General features: G+C 42.2%; 1 protein-coding gene across 5 annotated transcripts in view; it reads left to right on the top strand.

Moving 5' to 3' along the window:
• LOC112215684 (arf-GAP with SH3 domain, ANK repeat and PH domain-containing protein 1) overlaps positions 1–21180 on the top strand; it is a 73991-nt gene that overhangs the window by 26367 nt on the left and 26444 nt on the right. For all 5 annotated transcript variants that reach the window (XM_024374928.2, XM_042299168.1, XM_024374926.2 and 2 more), the window contains exons 5-11: positions 1501–1646; positions 9574–9648; positions 11003–11052; positions 12959–13088; positions 18520–18605; positions 19859–19934; positions 20045–20131. In XM_024374928.2, the coding sequence (XP_024230696.1) occupies positions 1501–1646; positions 9574–9648; positions 11003–11052; positions 12959–13088; positions 18520–18605; positions 19859–19934; positions 20045–20131 (650 nt within the window). The remainder of the gene's footprint in view (positions 1–1500; positions 1647–9573; positions 9649–11002; positions 11053–12958; positions 13089–18519; positions 18606–19858; positions 19935–20044; positions 20132–21180) is intronic.

The raw sequence follows: 21180 nt of genomic DNA, 5'->3' as shown, positions 1-21180 counted from the left end.
TGTTGAACGCTGAGCTGTAGTCAATGAATAGCACTCTCACACAGGTGTTCCTTTTGTCCAGGTGTGAAAGGGCAGTGTGGAGTGCAATAGAGATTGCATCATCTGTGGATCTGTTGGGGCAGTATGCAAATTGGAGTGGGTCTACGGTTTCTGGGATGATGGTGTTGATGTGAGCCATGCCCAGCCTTTCAAAGCAATTCATGGCTACAGACGTGAGTGCCATGGGTCGGTAGTCGTTTAGGCAGGTTAACATAGTGTTCTTGGGCACAAGGACTATGGTGGTCTGCTTAGAACATGTTGGTAATACAGAGTCGGACAGGGAGAGGCTCAGAATGTCAATGAAGTCACTTGCTAGTTGGTCAGTGCATGCTTGGAGTACTCGTAGCAAGCATAGAAGTAGTTTAGCTCGTCTGGTAGACTCGTGTCACTGGGCAGCTCTCGGCTGTGTAGTACGTCAGAGCATAGTACAATTCGATCTTAGTCTTGTATGGATGCTTTGCCTGTTTGATGGTTCGTCGGAGGGCATCGGGATTTCTTATAAGCTTCAGGGTTAGAGTCCTGCTCCTTGAAAGCGGCAGCTCTAGCCTTTAACTCAGTGCGGATGCTGCATGTAATCCATGGCTTCTGGTTAGGGTATGTTCTACGGTCACTGTCGGGACGACGTCATCAATGCACCTATTGATGAAGCCAATGACTGATGTGGTGTACTCCTCAATGCCATCGGAGGAATCCCGGAACATATTCCAGCCAGTGCAAGCAAAACAGTCCTGTAGTTTAGCATCTGCTTCCTCTGACCACTTTTTTATTGATCTAGTCACTGGTGCTTCCTGCTTTCATTTTTGCTTGTAAGCAGGAATCAGGAGGATAGAATTATGGTCAGATTTGCCAAATGGAGGGCAAGGGAGAGCTTTGTACGGGTCTCTGTGTGTGGAGTAAAGGTGGTCCAGAGTTCTTTTTCCTCTGGTTGCACATTAACATGCTGATAGAAAGTTGTGACAGATCCTGGTGGGGCTGTACTCCTATAACAATGAATGGGAGACTACACACATTGCATCATGCACCAATAATTTTTCCTAATGAAATGGCACTCTACCAATGCTCCTCTTCAACCCATTCACCCACACCCAGTTAGCAAGATCAACCCCTTTATACTGAGCTTTACAGAAATACCATCTGATTTAAGTTGTAAAAATGATTAGATACCACACTAAGCTGTTGCATTTGTAAGCAGATGATTCAATGGCAAATGTCACCCTTTCCATGCTTGATCACAATCACCTGTCCCTGGCTGTGTCCTAAATGGCACCATATTCCCTATACACTACTTTGACCAGAACCCTATGGACCCTTCTATATACTGTACTACTGAAGTTGTGCTTTATATAGGGAATAGGGTGCAATTTGGGACTCAAAGCCTAGCAACACTACCCTTGTTATCATTATTTCAAATTCAAACAAATGTTAACCTTGGTTGTCTCCCTCTGTCTCTCTCTCTCCCAGACCATGTCCAGAATGAGGAGAACTATGCCCAGGCTCTAGATAAGTTTGGCAGCAATTTCATCAGCAGAGACAACCCTGACCTGGGAACAGCCTTCGTCAAGTTCTCCACCCTGACCAAGGAGCTGTCGACCCTGCTCAAGAACCTGGTGAGACACACAGGACTTTTTTCCAGTTCAGTTACTCATGGCTGGTAATGCTCAGAATGTCCACCATTTAATTGACAAAGAGGTGACAGAGCGAACACCTTCACATGAGGGTTTCCCATCTTGGGATGGACTTGACTTGGGTACAGATGTCATATCTTAATTTGATCACTCTGTTGTCTCGGATAATTTTCCTGCGCAGCAAGGAAGTGTATTCGAGGTTTAAAAAGGCTTCTGAAGTTTGTCATTTCCACTTTAAAATGTCAGATTTAAGGGCCTCCGGGGTGCACAGCGGTCTAGGGCACTGCATCGCAGCGCTAGCTGTGCCACCAGAGACTCTGGGTTCGAGCCAGGCTCTGTCGCAGCCGGCCGTGACCGGGAAGTCCGTGGGGCGACGCAAAATTGGCTTAGCGTCGCCCGGGTTAGGGAGGGTTTAGCCGGTAGGGATATCCTTGTCACATCGCACACTAGCGACTCCTGTGGCGGGCCAGGCGCAGTGCATGCTAACCAGGTCGCCAGGTACTTCCTCTGACACATTGGTGCGGCTGGTTGGGTTGGATGCGCGCTGTGTTAAGAAGCAGTGCGGCTTGGTTGGGTTGTGTTTCGGAGGATGCATGGCTTTCGACCTTCGTCTCTCCTGAGCCCGTACGGGAGTTGTAAGCGAGGAGACAAGACAGTAACTACTAACAATTGGATACCACGAAAAAGGGGTCAAATTCGAACAAAAAAATTAAGTCCGATTTATCTTAACAAAAATGTGTCAACCACAACGAAAATGTACATGAATTTATAATCAACACAATAATTCACATTTCCTGTTTCTGCAGAATTATTTTCCTGCTGTGAGAATGCACACCTGTGTGTGTGTCTGTGCGTGTGTGTGTGCGTACACATGATAGTGCTCTACGTTATACCGAAACAGGGAGAGGTTCAGAATCTGTGTTTACTTTCAGTACTTCTGTCAAATGTGTCGCACATCTGATATGGATTGAGAGGATCGAGTCTGTCTAGTATTTTGTCTGAATCTTTTCAAGAGGGCAATAAGTAGTAAGCTAACCAGGCTACACTGACACAGAGCAAGCCACTTTTTAGAAGCAAGCGAGAGAGAGAAAATGCAGACAGCATGGATTTTTCAAACCAAAACATCATACCTCCACACCTGCAGCTTGTTGACAAAACTGTCTCCAGAAGCAAACTTTGGAATACTTTGCTTACAGAGCAGATGATGAGGGCCAGCCCACTGAAACAACTATGCAAAAGGTGTTACAAAGCAGTGTGCTTTGCAAAGGAGATTTACTTCCAAAATAACATAAAAAATGATTTTACACATGACATTTGCATTGTAGCCTAACGTTATTCTTCTAGCAAATAAATTTGAATAATGTTTTTGTAACAATGGCATGAGCATGCAGTATATTCAGCATGACATTCATGTGAGCATTATAATATGATTACAACCCAAAAGTAATGCAAAATGAACTCATAACTTAGCTATGACAGCAATATATTTAGACTACTTTGCATATATTTATTTAGACTACTTTTTAGACTACTAGCAGCAGCCCAGCCAGCCCTTGGGTCATCACTAGTTACCGCAGCCACAAAGTCATAATTTCTACAATTTATCTTATTTTTTAAAATGATTTTTTATTGATTTATTTCACCTTTATTTAACCAGGTAGGCTAGTTGAGAACAAGTTCTCATTTACAACTGCGACCTGGCCAAAATAAAGCATAGCAGTGTGAACAGACAACAACACAGAGTTACACATGGAGTAAACAATAAACAAGTCAATAATACAGTAGGAAAAAAAGAAAAAAAGAGTCTATATACATTGTGTGCAAAAGGCATGAGGAGGTAGGCGAATAATTACAATTTAGCACTGGAGTGATAAATGATCAGATGGTTATGCGCAGGTAGAGATACTGGTGTGCAAAAGAGCAGAAAAGTAAATAAATAAAAACAGTGTGGGGATGAGGTAGGTAAATTGGGTGGGCTATTACAATCTGATTTGAAACCTAAACCTAACCTCAACCAAATGTATGCCTAACCCTAACCTTAAATGAAAACCAAAAAGCTAATTTTTGTTTTCATTTTTAATTTGTGGCTGTGGTAACTAGTGACACCCCAGGGATAGTTATTAAAATCTTTGACCCAGCCCTGGGTGGAGCGTTGCACCCTGGGAGTTGAAATGCACACTGGGAATCGTAGTAGGCTGTGTAAAATATATTGTATTTCAATGAAATGAGCTTCAAAGGTTTTTTTATGTCGTTTTGGAACAACATTATTAATTTAACACCTTAAATTATTTAGCTGTAATGAATAGTGAATCATAGGTCTAATGAATGTAATTTGACCCAATATTATGGCCATAGATCAGCAAATTAACCCTGATATGTATCAAATAACAAATCTATACATTTTAGATGTAATTATAAAATGACATCTAAACTAAGAGTCTCAGATATGGTTTCGCATAAGGCAAATTGTAGATATTCAAGATATGGTGTTTTATTTTAAAAAAGAAGAAGTTATTCTATTTGTTATTTCAGTTGTTCTACCATTTTTCAACATTTTGTTCAATGTTTGGTATCTGTATCGAAGTCAAAATTCTGGTATCGTGACAACAATAACGCACGAATGACCGAGCATGTACAGTTGAAGTCGGAAGTTTAGATACACTTCAATAAATGTCATTAAAACTTTTTTTTCAACCACCCCACAAATTTCTTTTTCACAAACTCTAGTTTTGGCAAGTTGGTTAGGGCATCTACTTTGTGCATGACACAAGTAATATTTCCAACAATTGTTTACAGACAGATTATTTCACTAATAATTCACTGTATCACAATTCCAGTGGGTCAGAAGTTTACATACACTTAATTGACTGTGCCTTAGAAAACAGCTTTAAAAATTCCAGAAAATGATGTAACAACAAAGTACTGAGTAAAGAGTCTGAATAATTATGTAAATATTTTAAAAACGTTTTTTTTGCTTTGTCATTATGGGGTATTGTGTGTAGATTGATGAGGGCGGAAAAAGTCTTTAATCAATTTTAGAATAAGACCGTAACGTAACAAAATGTGGAAAAAGTCAAGGGGTCTGAATACTTTACGAATGCACTGTAGTTGTCATTTGAGTGTTTATTGAATATATCCTTTTGATAAGTGCTCCCCAAGGGCTGGTGTCAGTGTGTACTACTATTGGTAAAGGTATTGATGTTGATAACTCCCTCACATGAACCTGTCATAGATTAATACATCACCATTGGTTATTGACGTTGCTATTATTCTGGCAGACATTTTGCTCTCTTTCTCTCTCTCTCTCTCTCTCTCTCTCTCTCTCTCTCTCTCTCTTTCTCTCTCGCTCTCTCTTTCTCTCTCTCTCTGTCTCTCTCTCTTTCTCTCTCGCTCTCTCTTTCTCTCACTCTCTCTCTCTTTCCCTCGCTCTCTCGCTCTCTCTCTCTCTCACTCTTTCTCTATGTATGGAGTAAACTCTTCATATGCTGACACTAGTTTATGGTATTTAGGAAGGAAGGAGACCACCCTGTTGGTGAGTAGTGAGTAGTGGGGTTGAGCCCAGGTTTCAGGCCAGTCTAAGTAGTATCCATCCACTCCATAAAGTGACACCGCAAATGTCAATCAATTCCCTTTATAGTGCACTATTTTTGACCAGGGCCCTTAGAATCCCCATAAAGCTCTGGTCAAAAGTAGTGCACTATATAGGATACAGGGTGTCATTTGGGATGCAGAGAGACAGACCATGGCCAGCTCTAATTGTAGAGCAGCAGCCAATAAGTAGGTGATTGATTTAGACATTGGGTCTTTGCAACGGAGGCACTTAAGCAACACATTAGTGGCCATTAAGTGTTGTTTGTTTCCCGGACCGGAAGGGACTTGGCACTGACCATCACAGGCCTAAATGGAATAAATGCTCAGGAATATTGACCTGCATTGATCAATGTGGTTACAGCGCTGTAAGCAAATGGTAGTCAAATTGTGTTTGCTGATTCCTAAATAGCTTAGCACATGTTTTAAGAGTCTAAAATGTTTTTGCTGGTTCCTAAATAGCCAAGATTGAGTTCACCCCTAGACTGAAGATAATACTGTCAAGGTTTCTTCGGGCCGTCACAAGTATTTGTTGATATACTCCAGATGAAAGCTGAAAGAGTAGATGCCTGACTCTTGCCCTGGTGACCGAGTTACTGAACAACTCTCTCTCTTTTTCTCTCTCTCTCTCTCTCTCTTTCGCTCTCTCTCCCTCTTTCTCTTTCTCATCCTAACCCTTTTCTCTCTCTCTCTCTCGCTCTCTCTCTCCCTCTCTCTTTCTCTTTCTCATCCTAACCCTTTTCTCTCTCTCTCTGTAACGGCTCTCTTCTATCTCCTCCTCTGGCGAAGAGGTAGAACAAGGATCGGACCAAAATGCAGCGTGGTGATGATTCATGATATATTTTAATGAAGGAAAACCTATACATGCAGAAACTAAAAAAAACTAGCGAAATGAAATAATGAAAACCAAAACAGCCTATCTGGTGAAATACAAAACACTAAGACAGGAACAATCACCCACAAACACACAGTGAAACCCAGGCTACCTAAATATAGTTCCCAATCAGAGACAACGAGAATCACCTGACTCTGATTGAGAACCTCAGGCAGCCATAGACTATGCTAGACACCCCTACTCAGCCACAATCCCAATACCTACTAAAACCCCCAATACCACAACACAACACAAAATAACCCCATGTCACACCCTGGCCTGACCAAATAAATATATAAACACAAAATACTAAGACCAGGGCGTGACACTCTCAATTGAATTCAATTGACTTGATTGACATTGCAATTTCATTATAACTTACATTGTTAAAGGTATACATATCGAAAAATAAAAATAAAATATATATTTATATAGAATATATACAGTGCCTTGCGAAAGTATTCGGCCCCCTTGAACTTTGCGACCTTTTGCCACATTTCAGGCTTCAAACATAAAGATATAAAACTGTATTTTTTTTAGAAGAATCAACAACAAGTGGGACACAATCATGAAGTGGAACGACATTTATTGGATATTTCAAACTTTTTTAACAAATCAAAAACTGAAAAATTGGGCGTGCAAAATTATTCAGCCCCCTTAAGTTAATACTTTGTAGCGCCACCTTTTGCTGCGATTACAGCTGTAAGTCGCTTGGGCTATGTCTCTATCAGTTTTGCACATCGAGAGACTGAAATTTTTTCCCATTCCTCCTTGCAAAACAGCTCGAGCTCAGTGAGGTTGGATGGAGAGCATTTGTGAACAGCAGTTTTCAGTTCTTTCCACAGATTCTCGATTGGATTCAGGTCTGGACTTTGACTTGGCCATTCTAACACCTGGATATGTTTATTTTTGAACCATTCCATTGTAGATTTTGCTTTATGTTTTGGATCATTGTCTTGTTGGAAGACAAATCTCCGTCCCAGTCTCAGGTCTTTTGCAGACTCCATCAGGTTTTCTTCCAGAATGGTCCTGTATTTGGCTCCATCCATCTTCCCATCAATTTTAACCATCTTCCCTGTCCCTGCTGAAGAAAAGCAGGCCCAAACCATGATGCTGCCACCACCATGTTTGACAGTGGGGATGGTGTGTTCAGGGTGATGAGCTGTGTTGCTTTTACGCCAAACATAACGTTTTGCATTGTTGCCAAAATGTTCAATTTTGGTTTCATCTGACCAGAGCACCTTCTTCCACATGTTTGGTGTGTCTCCCAGGTGGCTTGTGGCAAACTTTAAACAACACTTTTTATGGATATCTTTAAGAAATGGCTTTCTTCTTGCCACTCTTCCATAAAGGCCAGATTTGTGCAATATATGACTGATTGTTGTCCTATGGACAGAGTCTCCCACCTCAGCTGTAGATCTCTGCAGTTCATCCAGAGTGATCATGGGCCTCTTGGCTGCATCTCTGATCAGTCTTCTCCTTGTATGAGCTGAAAGTTTAGAGGGACGGCCAGGTCTTGGTAGATTTGCAGTGGTCTGATACTCCTTCCATTTCAATATTATCACTTGCACAGTGCTCCTTGGGATGTTTAAAGCTTGGGAAATCTTTTTGTATCCAAATCCAGCTTTAAACTTCTTCACAACAGTATCTCGGACCTGCCTGGTGTGTTCCTTGTTCTTCATGATGCTCTCTGCGCTTTTAACGGACCTCTGAGACTATCACAGTGCAGGTGCATTTATACGGAGACTTGATTACACACAGGTGGATTGTATTTATCATCATTAGTCATTTAGGTCAACATTGGATCATTCAGAGATCCTCACTGAACTTCTGGAGAGAGTTTGCTGCACTGAAAGAAAGTAAAGGGGCTGAATAATTTTGCACGCCCAATTTTTCAGTTTTTGATTTGTTAAAAAAGTTTGAAATATCCAATAAATGTCGTTCCACTTCATGATTGTGTCCCACTTGTTGTTGATTCTTCACAAAAAAATACAGTTTTATATCTTTATGTTTGAAACCTGAAATGTGTCAAAAGGTCGCAAAGTTCAAGGGGGCTGAATACTTTCGCAAGGCACTGTATATATATATTTATATAAATAAATGGTGGGACCAACAGCAATTATAGTAGTAGTGGACATGGGATTACCATTAACAACAACTACAACAACAATATTAATGAGAACAACAATTCATTAAAGCACTGGTAGTGGACCAGTGTCAACATGACTGAGAAGACACATGACATGGTATGAAAGACAAAACAAAACAAGATGGGAAATATTATCGACATTACTTTGCACTTTTCACTGGCTGTCCCTCAGGTTGTGGCAGGAGGACACATACTGTATTTGGCTGCCAAAACTGCACATTTTGGCTTTTCACCCAATAAATATTTTATCGTTTCAAATTCTTTGTATTGAATTATAATTTTGGGAAATAAATATTATCTTAGGTCTGAGTATTTGTCACTGTGTAATAGGAAATGCAGCTCTATCTCTACCTCTCCCCTGGAGCAGAGTGAGCACAGCCTGTCCTCTCTGGGCAGCCAGGTTTGTCTGTGACGACCGGTCTCTATAGTCAGACTGTGCTCACTGAGTCTGTACCTAGTCAATATTTTCCTCAGTTTACTATCCGTCACAGTGGTCAGATAGTCTGCCACCATGTACTGTCTGTTTAGGGCCAAATAGCATTGAAGTTTACTTTGATTTTTTGTGGTGTCTTTCCAATAGGTGATATATTTTTCTTTTTGTTTTGTGATGATTTGTTTGGGCCAGATTTTCTGAGTGCTGTCCTGAGGCTCTATGGGGTTGGTTTGGGTTGGTGAAATGAGTGTCAGAACCAGCTGGCTGAGGGGACTCTTCTCTTTTTTCATCTCTTGACATTGTAGAGCTGTGTGATGGAATGTTTTGGGGTCACTTGTTTTTAGATGGTTGTAAAATTTGATGGCTATTTTTTCTATTCGAATGAGGAGGAGGTATCGGCCCAATTCTGCTCTACATGCGTTAATTTGGAGTTTTTCTTTGCACTTGCAATAGAGTCTTGCAAAACTCTGCATGCAGTATTTCGATTGGATGCTTGTCCCATTTGGTAAATTCATTATTAGAGATTGGACCCCATACTTCACTGCCATATAGAGCAATTGGTTCTATAACTGATTGAAAAATGTTGAGCCAGATTCTAATTGGAATTTCGATTTTGATGTTCCTTTTAATGGCATAGAATGCTCTTCTTGCTTTGTCTTTCAGCTCATTCACAGCCATGTGAAAGCTACCTGTGTTGCTGATATTTAGTCCTAGATATGTGTAGTTTTTGGTGTGTTCTAATAGAACTGTGTCCAAATAGAATTTATTTTTGTCATCCTTATTTCTCTCCTCTCTCTCTCTCTCTCTCTCTCTCTCTCTCTCTCTCTCTCTATCTCTCTCTCTTTCTCCCTCCCTCTCTCTCCAGCTCCAGAGCCTGAGCCATAATGTGATGTTCACCCTGGACTCGCTGTTGAAGGGGGACCTGAAAGGCGTGAAAGGGGTAAGATTTACAATAAAGACCCTCCTTTCCTTGCTCTCTCCCTCACTCCCGCTCTCTTTCTCTGCCTTACCGCCTAGGGGAGGACCTAGCACTGGAGGCCACTCAGTAGAGCCCACTTAGCAGCTCTGTCGATTCATGTGTATGTTAGTAGTGGCTGTTCCTGCATCATAGCTTGTTCTTCTTCATCTCCTTTTTAAATAGTGAGCCAATTTGTTTTCAGCACTTTTTTATTTCGATGACTGATCATGACTCTCTCTTGTCACAGACATACACTGAGTATACAGAACATTAAGAACACCTGCTCTTTCCATGACATAGACTGACCAGGTGAATCCAGGTGAAAGCTATGGTCCCTTACTGATGTCACTTGTTAAATCCTCTTCAATCAGTGTAGATGAAGGGGAGGAGACAGGTTAAAGATGGATTTCTAAGCCTCGAGGCAATTGAGACATGGATTGTTCAGAGGCTCAAACAAAACTATTTAAGTGTCTTTGAACTGGATATGTTAGTAGGTGCCAGGCGCACCGGTTTGTGTCAAGAACTGCAAAGCTGCTGAAGAACTGCAATGCTGCTGGGTTTTTCACACTCAACCGTTTTCCATGGACATCCAGCCAATTTGACACAACTGTTGGAAGCATTGGAGTCAACATGGGCCAGCATCCCTGTGGAACACTTTCAACATCTTGAGTCCATGCCCGACAAATTGAGGCTGTTGTGAGGTCAACTCAATATTAAGAAGGAGCTCCTAATGTTTAGTACACTCAATGTATATGGTGAGATATATGTTTGGAACATGGAATCGCAGTAAAATCACAGTATTGAATCACATTATTGAATCGCAACACATATCGAATTGTGTTAATCGCAATACATACCGTATCGGCATCTAAGTATCATGATAATAACTCATCATGAGGTCCCTGGCAATTCCCAGCCCTAGTGGGGTGCGTGTGCCCGTGCTTGTGCGTGTGTGTTTTAGAGAGACAGAGTGGGTGTGTGTGAGAGTGTGCTTGCATTTGAGAGAGAGAAAGAGAGAGAGGTGGAGAAGGGGGAAGGGGGGGGGACTAGTGGGCCTGACTGTTTAAAAGATCATACTGTAAATCTTCGCGTAAACAGTGTCCCTGTGTTGTGCCTGAAGGCGAGCGCCACGAATAAAGGGGTCATGAACCCGTGAGGTTTGGAAACATGGCGTGGTAGTGGGTTTCCAAAACATAAATTGTGAGGATGAGGCCTTGGCTCCTTGGCTGCAGTGGCGGTGTCGGCCTGTGTTGGAGAGAGAGTTAGCACTGCACTGTGGGATTTCAGATTGACCTCATTACTGCTATTTACTCATACTCTGTCCTATTTCTTTCAGGACATAAAGAAGCCCTTTGACAAAGCCTGGAAGGATTATGAAGCTAAGTTGTAAGTGTGTTAATAATAAATGTCTACATTAGGGATTAACATTGGTAAACGGGATCCCGGGGAGGGAATACTCTTCACATTTCCCGAAAAAATGTAATGACAAGACCCAGGAAATAAACAAAAAAATCCCCCAATGTCGCACTAATGCAATTCCACAACATACAAATTATGCATGGAAGCAGGGAAGCAGATAAAAAAATAAAATAGCACATAATCCAAAAAAGGTTGTCGCATGGTAGCCTTTAGCCTAGCATATTTACTTCACACGAAGTCGCCATTAATTCAAAGCACACGCATAATTGACACCGACGGGCTGCACATGCGACCAGAATGCAGTTAATAAACCCTATTGGGAAACCCCTGCAGTAATAGCCTATAAAATAACGTGTGCCTCTTTGAGCTGTCACTGTGAGTCTTTAGACGGTTACACATCCTGCCCTAGAGGCTAGGTTATATTCCTATCAAGTATCAATCCCACTGAAACCCCAAATTCTGACTCCTGTTTTGCATGAACATTTTTAACTTTATTCTGTAATCCATAGGTTGCAATGCATTATCAAAGCATGTCTCTCGCCTATGAATGCCAAAATACCGCCTCTATAATATTTCCCCCGCTTCTCTGCACTGTAGGCCTACTTGGTTCCCATGTGAGAGCATCGGTAGAGAATGTGTGATCAACAAATGGTATGAGAGTAGATAGGGTCTGTTCTTGTTAAGATACCGTTAACTTCTTTCTCCTTTTTTTTTCTCTCTACTGTATTATTGACAGTGTTATTTGTTTATTCCATGTGTAACTCTGTGTTGTTGTATGTGTCGAATTGCTATGCTTTATCTTGGCCAGGTTGCAGTTGTAAATGAGAACTTGTTCTCAACTAGCCTACCTGGTTAAATAAAGGTGAAATATATATATTTTTAAATAATACTACTTCCACTCTCTTCTGCCAGTTATTCATGAGCTGATCTGCTATCTGTATAATCATCAGCTGTATTAATTTGACCAAATATAGGAGATATTCTTTCATTTGTTGAAGGAGGTTCTCTAAGAAGCTTAGCAACTTTGGTCGTTTAACTGCCGTGACAAAGTTTGTCTGATTCGACAACGCTATACTCGGGGTGCATCCTGAGCGCGTTCTGTGTCGAGATAGCCTACTGCCGAACTGCACTGAATTGAGGAACGTGAAAACACTCTGAATTTATGGATGCCCTGTTCCGCAAATTCACACCGTCATTGGCGATCAAGATAGTTACTCTATCATGACTAAATATCAGTTTTACTTGCTCTGAAATCTTTACATTGTGGCGCAGCCAAGCCGACAAGGTGGTGCAGTACCCCTCTTATTTGGAGAGAACTCTGGAATAGTGACCATATCTTGGTTTTAAACAATTTAAATGGAGACTTCTGATTTTTGCTCAATTTCCCAGGATTCACAAGATAAATATGAATTGTTACTGGTATTGAAACTTGGTGGATTTTGTGGAAAATATTGATCCCGAGTGTAGATGTACATAGCTGTGTTGGGACACCTGGGGGTTTGCACTATATATGGTTATGTCTGTGTACAGTTGTTTACGGTGTCATGACAATGTCAGAACGGATGGACTGTATATCACACAGAGCAACATGATCATTTAACTGGAATGTTCCACCCTGTGAAAACTCTACTTCTTCCCGGAGAATTCCATCTGATTTAAAGAGTTGTCATGGACTTAAACACTGTCTGTTGGTCTGCCTGGTTTCTCTAACATGGTCGGTCGGTCTGTCTGTCTGTCTGTTGGTCTGTCTGCCTGCCTGGTTTCTCTAACACGGTCGGTCTGTCTGTCTGTCTGTCTGTCTGTCTGTCTGTCTGTCTGTCTGTCTGTCTGTCTGTCTGTCTGTCTGTCTGTCTGTCTGTCTGTTTAATTTCAGTACAAAGATCGAGAAGGAAAAGAGGGAGCATGCCAAGCAGCATGGGATGATTCGCACGGAGATAACAGGCGCGGAGATCGCTGAGGAGATGGAGAAGGAACGCCGTCTCTTCCAACTCCAGATGTGTGAGGTCAGTAGTGGACACTGGGCACAGACTAATGGGCACTGATTAGGCACAAACTGGGCACTGACTGAGATGTACAGTATGTAGTTTTCTGTAAACCAATGCTTATGTGAGCTGTATCCCTCTAGAGCAGTGGTATTCAGAGTTGGGGTCGCAACCCCACTAAAATTGCAGTGGGGCCACCAAATATATATATTGTACAGTGGGGCAAAAAAGTATTTAGTCAGCCACCAATTGTGCAAGTTCTCCCACTTAAAAAGATGATAGAGGCCTGTAATCTTCATCATAGGTACACTTCAACTATGACAGACAAAATGAGGTGAAAAAAATCCATACAATCACATTGTAGGATTTTTAATGGATTTATTTGCAAATTATGGTGGAAAATAAGTATTTGGTCACCTACAAACAAGCAACATTTCTGGCTCTCACAGACCTGTAACTTCTTCTTTAAGAGGCTCCTCTGTCCTCCACTCGTTACCTGTATTAATGGCATCTGTTTCAACTTGTTATCAGTATAAAAGACACCTGTCCACAACCTCAAACAGTCACACTCCAAACTCCACTATGGCCAAGACCAAAGAGCTGTCAAAGGACACCAGAAACAAAACTGTAGACCTGCACCAGGCTGGGAAGACTGAATCTGCAATAGGTAAGCAGCTTGGTTTGAAGAAATCAACTGTGGGAGCAATTATTAGGAAATGGAAGACATACAAGACCACTGATAATCTCCCTCGATCTGGATCTCCACGCAAGATCTCACACCGTGGGGTCAAAATGATCACAAGAACGGTGAGCAAAAATCCCAGAACCACACGGAGGACCTAGTGAATGACCTGCAGAGAGCTGGGACCAAAGTAACAAAGCCTACCATCAGTAACACACTATGCTGCCAGGGACTCAAATCCTGCAGTGCCAGAGGTATGCCCCTGCTTAAGCCAGTACATGTCCAGGCCCATCTGACGTTTGCTAGAGAGCATTTGGATGATCCAGAAGAAGATTGGGAGAATGTCATATGGTCAGATGAAACCAAAATATAACTTTTTGGTAAAAACTCAACTCGTCGTGTTTGGAGGACAAAGAATGCTGAGTTGCATCTAAAGAACACCATACCTACTGTGAAGCAAGGGGATGGAAACATCATGCTTTGGGGCTGTTTTTCTGCAAAGGGACCAGGACGACTGATCCGTGTAAAGGAAAGAATGAATGGGGCCATGTATCGTGAGATTTTGAGTGAAAACCTCCTTCCATCAGCAAGGGCATTGAAGATGAAACATGGCTGGGTCTTTCAGCATGACAATGATCCCAAACACACCACCCGGGCAACGAAGGAGTGGCTTCGTAAGAAGCATTTCAAGGTCCTGGAGTGGCCTAGTCAGTCTCCAGATCTCAACCCCATAGAACATCTTTGGTTGAAAGTCCGTGTTGCCCAGCAACAGCCCCAAAACATCACTGCTTCTAGAGGAGATCTGCATGGAGGAATGGGCCAAAATACCAGCAACAGTGTGTGAAAACCTTGTGAAGACTTACAGAAAACGTTTGACCTCTGTCATTGCCAACAAAGGGTGTATAACAAAGTATTGAGATAAACTTTTGTTATTGACCAAATACTTATTTTCCACCATAATTTGCAAATAAATTCATTAAAAATCCTACAATGTGATTTTGTGGATTTTTTTTTCTCATTTTGTCTGTCATAGTTGAAGTGTACCTATGATGAAAATTACAGGCCTCTCTCATCTTTTTAAGTTGGAGAACTTGCACAATTGGTGGCTGACTAAATACTTTTTTGTCCCACTGTATATATATATATTATTAATTTGTATTTATTTTTTAGACACTATATGTAGTTGAAGTCGGAATTTTACATAGACCTTAGCCAAATACATTTAAACTCAGTTTTTCACACTTCCTGACATTTAATCCAAGTAAAAATTCCCTGTCTTAAGTCAGTTAGGATCACCACTTTATTTTAAGAATGTGAAATGTCAGAATAATAGTAGAGAGAATGATTTATTTCAGCTTTTATTTATTTCATCATATTCCCAGTGTGTCAGACGTTTACATACACTCAATTAGTATTTGATAGCATTGCCTTTAAATTGATTAACTTGGGTCAAACGTTTTGGGTAGCCTTCCACAAGCTTCCCACAATAAGTTGGGTGAATTTTGGCCCATTCCTCCTGACAGAGCTGGTGTAACTGAGTACGGTTTGTAGGCCTCCTTGCTTGCACACGCCTTTTCAGGTCTGCCCACAAATGTTCTGTAGGTTTGAGGTCAGGGCTTTGTGATGTCCACGCCAATACCTTGACTTTGTTGTCTTTAAGCCATTTTCCCACTACTTTGGGAGTATGCTTGGGGTCATTGTCCATTTGGGAGACCCATTTTTGCAACCAAGTTTTAATTTCTTGACCAATGTCTTGAGATGTTGCTTCAATATATTCACATAATTTTTTTTCTCATGATGCCATCTATTTTGTGAAGTGCACCAGTCGCTTTTGAGGCAAAGCACCCCCACAACATGATGCTGCCACCCCTGTGCTTCACGGTTGGGATGGTGTTCTTCGGCTTGCAAGCATCCCCCTTTTTCCTCAAAACATAACGATGGTCATTATGGCCAAACAGTTCTATTTTTGTTTCACCAGACCAGAGGGCATTTCTCCAAAAAGGTATGATCTTTGTTGTGTTGATATGGGACTCAATTTACTGTGGATATAGATACTTTTGTACCTGTTTCCTCCAGCATCTTCACAAGGTCCTTTGCTGTTGTTCTGGAATTGATTTGCACTTTTCGCAACAAAGTACGTTCATCTCTAGGAGACAGAACGCGTCTCCTTCCTGAGCAGTATTACGGCTGCGTGGTCCCATGGTGTTTATACTTGCCTACTCTTGTTTGTGCAGATGAACATGATACCTTCAGGCGCTTGGAAATTGCTCCCAAGGATGAACCAGACTTCATCCTTGGGAGACTGATTTCTTTTGATTTTCCCATGATGTCAAGCAAAGAGGCACTGAGTTTGAAGGTAGGCCTTCAAATACATCCACAGGTACACCTCCAATTGACTCAAATGATGTCAATTAGCCTATCTGAAGCTTCTAAAGCCATGACAACATTTTCAGAAATGTTCCAAGCTGTTTAAAGGCACAGTCAACTTAGTGTATGTAAATGTCTCACCCACTGGAATTGTGATACAGTGAGTTATAAGTGAAATTACCTGTCTGTAAACAATTGTTGGAAAAATGACTTGTGTCATGCACAAAGTAGATGTCCTAACCGACTTGCGAAAACTATAGTTTGTGAATAAGAAATTTGTGGAGTGGTTGAAAAAGGAGTTTTAATGACTCCAACCTAAGTGTATGTAAACTTCTGACTTCAACTGTATATACTGTATATACATATTAAAAAAAGAGAAACAAAAATTAAGAGTTTAGATTATTTTATGGGACAATGTACAAATGTTTTTGAGAAAGATCATTTGTAGAATAAATGAAAATGGAGTAAATGCATTTATTTGATCTTTTAATTTTGACAAGAGCAATGAAAATGTAATTTATTGGGTTATTTGTTGTGAAAATTTAAACGTACCGATTTTAAGGTTGTGTCATTAGAAATTGAATACCACTACTCTAGAGTAAAATACCAAATTGTAAGAGCGATGCACTCAGCTGTGCCATCGAGCTACCTCCCGGTGGGCGTAAACGCATACTCCACTCTCCCTCTTTATCTGCAGATTATTTGCTCACATTGCATAACTCTACTGATAATTGATATATTAATTAACTTAGTGCTTCACAATGGGATTCTAATTGGCGCCGTTACGGAGACGCTCCACCCATGCACCTCTATTTCTGTGTGCAGCGGGAGGGGGTGGTTTGCCTCTCTTGGATTTTTTAGGGTGATTTCTTACACGTGGGTTGTTGTTGATATTGCTTCCAGTGTTGTGCTAGAGAGGCCCAGTTTTTCCTGGACAAGTTATAGGGTAAGGAAAACTCCTGACCCTATAAACTTGACTGATAGCAGTGCTAGTATTGTGTGAATTGGTATGGTTACCCCCCCCTCTCCACATTACTCAGTCACCAGATTAGAGGATGCTTTCAGGGTGAATTCCAAATGGCACTCTATTCCCTATATAGTGCACTACTTTGAACCATGGCCCGTAGGGTTCTACATACGGAATAGGGTGCCATTTGGGACATAGACTCACTCTCCTATCTCACGCTGCTCTGCTGCTGCTGCTAGTGTGGAGAGGGCCAGGCGATGCTCATCACAGCAGGCTGTATTACTGATCTGAGACCAGCCACTGATACAGTAGCATCCATCCATCGCCTCTCATTCCCACAAAGCCCCCAAACACATGCACCATCAGGCATTCACAACACACACTAAACCCACACCAGACCAATTTGGTTAATCTCTGAGCCGCACACTCTCAGGCATACAAAAGCAGTGTGTGTGTGACTGTGTGTGTGTTTTGTTTCAGGGGAGCACGCAAACGTGCACACACACACACACACACACACACACACACACACACACACACACACACACACACACACACACACACACACACACACACACACACACACACACACACACACACACACAAAGATGACTGCATTGTAAGCAATGGTGCAGAGAAGCTTTGGGAGCACAGGGACAGGGGGGGCTCAGAAGGGCATTCTGGTCTACATAGTGTCCCTTCACGACCTGTTCTAGGTTGTCACGCCATGGGATAAACGTAAGATTAAGATGATGTTGTATTCATTAGTTCGCCGGGCATGAATTTGTTGGTGGGAATTTGTTCTCTATCTTTAGACGGCCTCGTTTAGGATGCTAGTCAGTGAAACACACTTTCTCCGGAGGCCCGAGTGGTTTTCTAAAAACCAAATGGAAAAACACAATTCTAGTTATCCATTTCGAACACAGTTTACTGTAAAACCAGGCAAGGGACATCTTTCTCTCATGATATTTTATATTGGCATTCCTTCCAGTGATGTTTAGATGTTTACCACTTTGTTTCCAGCTCCCACAGACTCCATGCTGTGTTGGCAGTGTAGATCAAAGGATCATCCTCCAGCATATGGGCATTCTGATAGGATTATCCTTCAAAGTGTTCAGAAGACATATTTCAATATTTCACACCAACACATATTTTCTATGGTGGTTTAATGCAAGGGTGGACCATTTTGCGCTCAGTTTCCATTTATGTGGGTGGGTGCAGGCTTTTGCTTCAGCCAAGCCATGAAGATTTACTGGTTCGTAAATGATAGCCTTCCGTTCAAATAAATGATAGCCTTCAATTAAGACCTCCAGTGATTGTCCACCCCTGGTTTAATGTATCACCATGTATAAGCAGTGAAATACTCCAAAATCATGTAACAGAGCATTCTATTTGATGTCAGTTTTCACAAACCACCTCTTGTGTTTTCTCTGCAGTATCTGATCAAAGTCAATGAGATCAAGACCAAGAAGGGAGTGGACCTTCTCCAGAACCTAATCAAGTATTACCACGCACAGTGCAAGTAAGTACATTTAAAAAATAAAAAAAAACTTTTCTTGGCAAGTCAATTAAGAATTCTTATTTACAATGACGGCCTACCGGGGAACAGTGGGTTAACTGCCTTGTTCGAGTGCAGAACGACAGATTTTTACCTCGTCAGCTCGGGGATTCAATCCAGCAACCTTTTGGTTACTAGTCCAACGCTCTAACCTCTAGGTTACCTGCCGCCCCGCACAGTTCCGCAGTATATTCCTCCTTTACCATAGTGTGAGACCCCCTCCCAACTAGTGAGATGTGTCTACTTAGATGTGAGTAATTGGTGGAAAACACTTAATGTATCGAACATTCACGGGAAAATATTAATATTATGTACTCTCACGACTAGATTTTCAAGTCTGGCCGTGATTGCTCTCTCTCTCTCTCTCTCTCTCTCTCTCTCTCTCTCTCTCTCTCTCTCTCCCTTCTCTTTATCCTCTCAACCCCCCCTTCCCTCCATCCCTCTCTCTCGGGTGGGGTGATGGTGCTGCATGATTCACAGGTCTTGGGTAGGGAGGGTTGCGGAGTCATATTTAGCTCTCATAAATATGCATGGTTCTTCATGCCGATGCGTTGTGACAGCCGTGGGGGTTTGTGGGTAAATAACGGCAGTCCCCTGGCTGCGTCACCGACGGGCCTGACAGCCTCAGTGTTGCTAGGTGGTAATGTCACAACAAAACAATGCAGTTTTCTTGTTATCTACTCAACACAAACCTATGGCTGTCCTACTGTTTCTGACGCCGACAGCGAAAAATCACTATGTAGAGGCATGCCTTATAGAACGATGGAAAAACAAAGGTCGAGAAAACTGTAGGCTACAGTAGGATGAGTGGACTGAGGGAGGATTGATGGATGCCTAGAGCGAGGGAGATGGAGAGATGGGGAGAGAGAGGTTGTTAGTGGAGCTGAAAGGATGCAGAGCTGCATTCTGGTGGGTGCCACTGACACTGGCAGATCCATAATGACAAGAGGTGCTTAGCATTCAGCTCTGGACACAGCCATAGTCAGCCAGAGAGAGACAGGAGAGAAAAAGAGAGAAGGAAAGAGAGAGATAAATCTCTTTGCCAAAAGCCAGAGAGCCAAGCAGTGTTATACACTGCATCAGTATCATTCTCATTCACCCCTCCACTCCTTATGACCTTCCTAATGCCTATATAAACATTCTATGACACTTGACATTTCTAAATGATGTAAACGATGCCAGTGGAATTCTAATATCCGCCCTGTATTCTCTTTCAGTTTCTTCCAAGATGGCTTGAAGACAGCGGATAAGCTGAAGCAGTACATTGAGAAGCTGGCTGCTGACCTCTACAATGTAAATACCCACCCACAGACTTCTCTCCATCTGATGGCTGCTACTCTACAGACTATTGTTATCCAGACTCATTGTGCGTGTTAATCTCAACCTGTGTATCTCCTTCTCAGATAAAGCAGACCCAGGATGAGGAGAAGAAACATCTGACTGCTCTCAGAGATCTGATCAAGTCCTCCCTTCAGCTGGACCAGAAGGAGGTAGGCAGGAACCAGGCGAAACAGGGCCAAACAGGGCCAATTGGGCCCAAGCAGGCTTTAGTTGGCAAACATATAAATTGCATTCCAATTCTCTACCCTTCTGCTGTGCACTCGTACACTACCCCTCGTGGATTTAGATGGAATGGACTGGTGTTAATTTAAGAATATAATGGAAACTCCCTCCAGCCATGCGTTCACAGAATCTTTGCTTGGTAGAGAATCAGACTGTACACTCTTCACCCGTAACCCGTAACCTTTGACCTACTTGCTAGCTTCGTGTAGCACAGAGTGAGCATCAAGTGCTGTACCATGCTGGTAGCCAGTGTGGTGCCTCACTGGCTGATTGGTGGGGAGCCAGTCACTGTCTTAACTAACCTACCCTAATCTCTTTCTGAGCACTCACTGGTCACAACTGCCTTATACACAACAACAACAATGTGGTCTTCCCCTCAGTCTTATACCCAAATTGAGATTTGCTTAGTGTATTCTAGCTGCTCACTGTGTTTTGAATGACGATACTGTGTAATAGTGTGCAGAGCCTAGCTGAGATGGACTGGGCTGCCGTGTCGACACAACTGCAAGTCTCTGCTAGTGGTCTAGTCCCAAATGGTACCGTATTCCCTACATAGTGCCCTACTGAACAGGGCCCATACACTCTTAGAAAAAAGGGTTCCAGAAGGATTCTTTGGCTGCCCCCATAGGATAATCCTTTTTTGTTCCAGTCAGGACCCTTTTTGGTTCCAGTTAGAACCCTTTTAGGTTCCACGTAGAACCCTGTGTGGAAAGGGTTCTACATGCAACCCAAAAGGGTTCTACCTGGGTTCTTCAAAGGATTCTGCAATGGAGACAGCCGAAGCACCCTTTTAGATGCTAGACCCTTGTTTTCCAAGAGTGTATGGGCCCTGTTCAGTAGTGCACTATGTAGGGAACTGGGTGCCATTTGGGACGGAACTGACGAGTCATACTAAACATCCTATGGTTTATAACACCCACATACTCTCACTCACTCACTACCCCTCCACTTGTAGATATTGTACTGAACTAACACC

Source organism: Oncorhynchus tshawytscha, linkage group LG16 (genome assembly GCF_018296145.1).
Source record: "Oncorhynchus tshawytscha isolate Ot180627B linkage group LG16, Otsh_v2.0, whole genome shotgun sequence".
In the NCBI taxonomy this organism is placed as follows: domain Eukaryota; kingdom Metazoa; phylum Chordata; class Actinopteri; order Salmoniformes; family Salmonidae; genus Oncorhynchus; species Oncorhynchus tshawytscha.
This window is presented reverse-complemented; position numbering and strand designations above follow the sequence as displayed.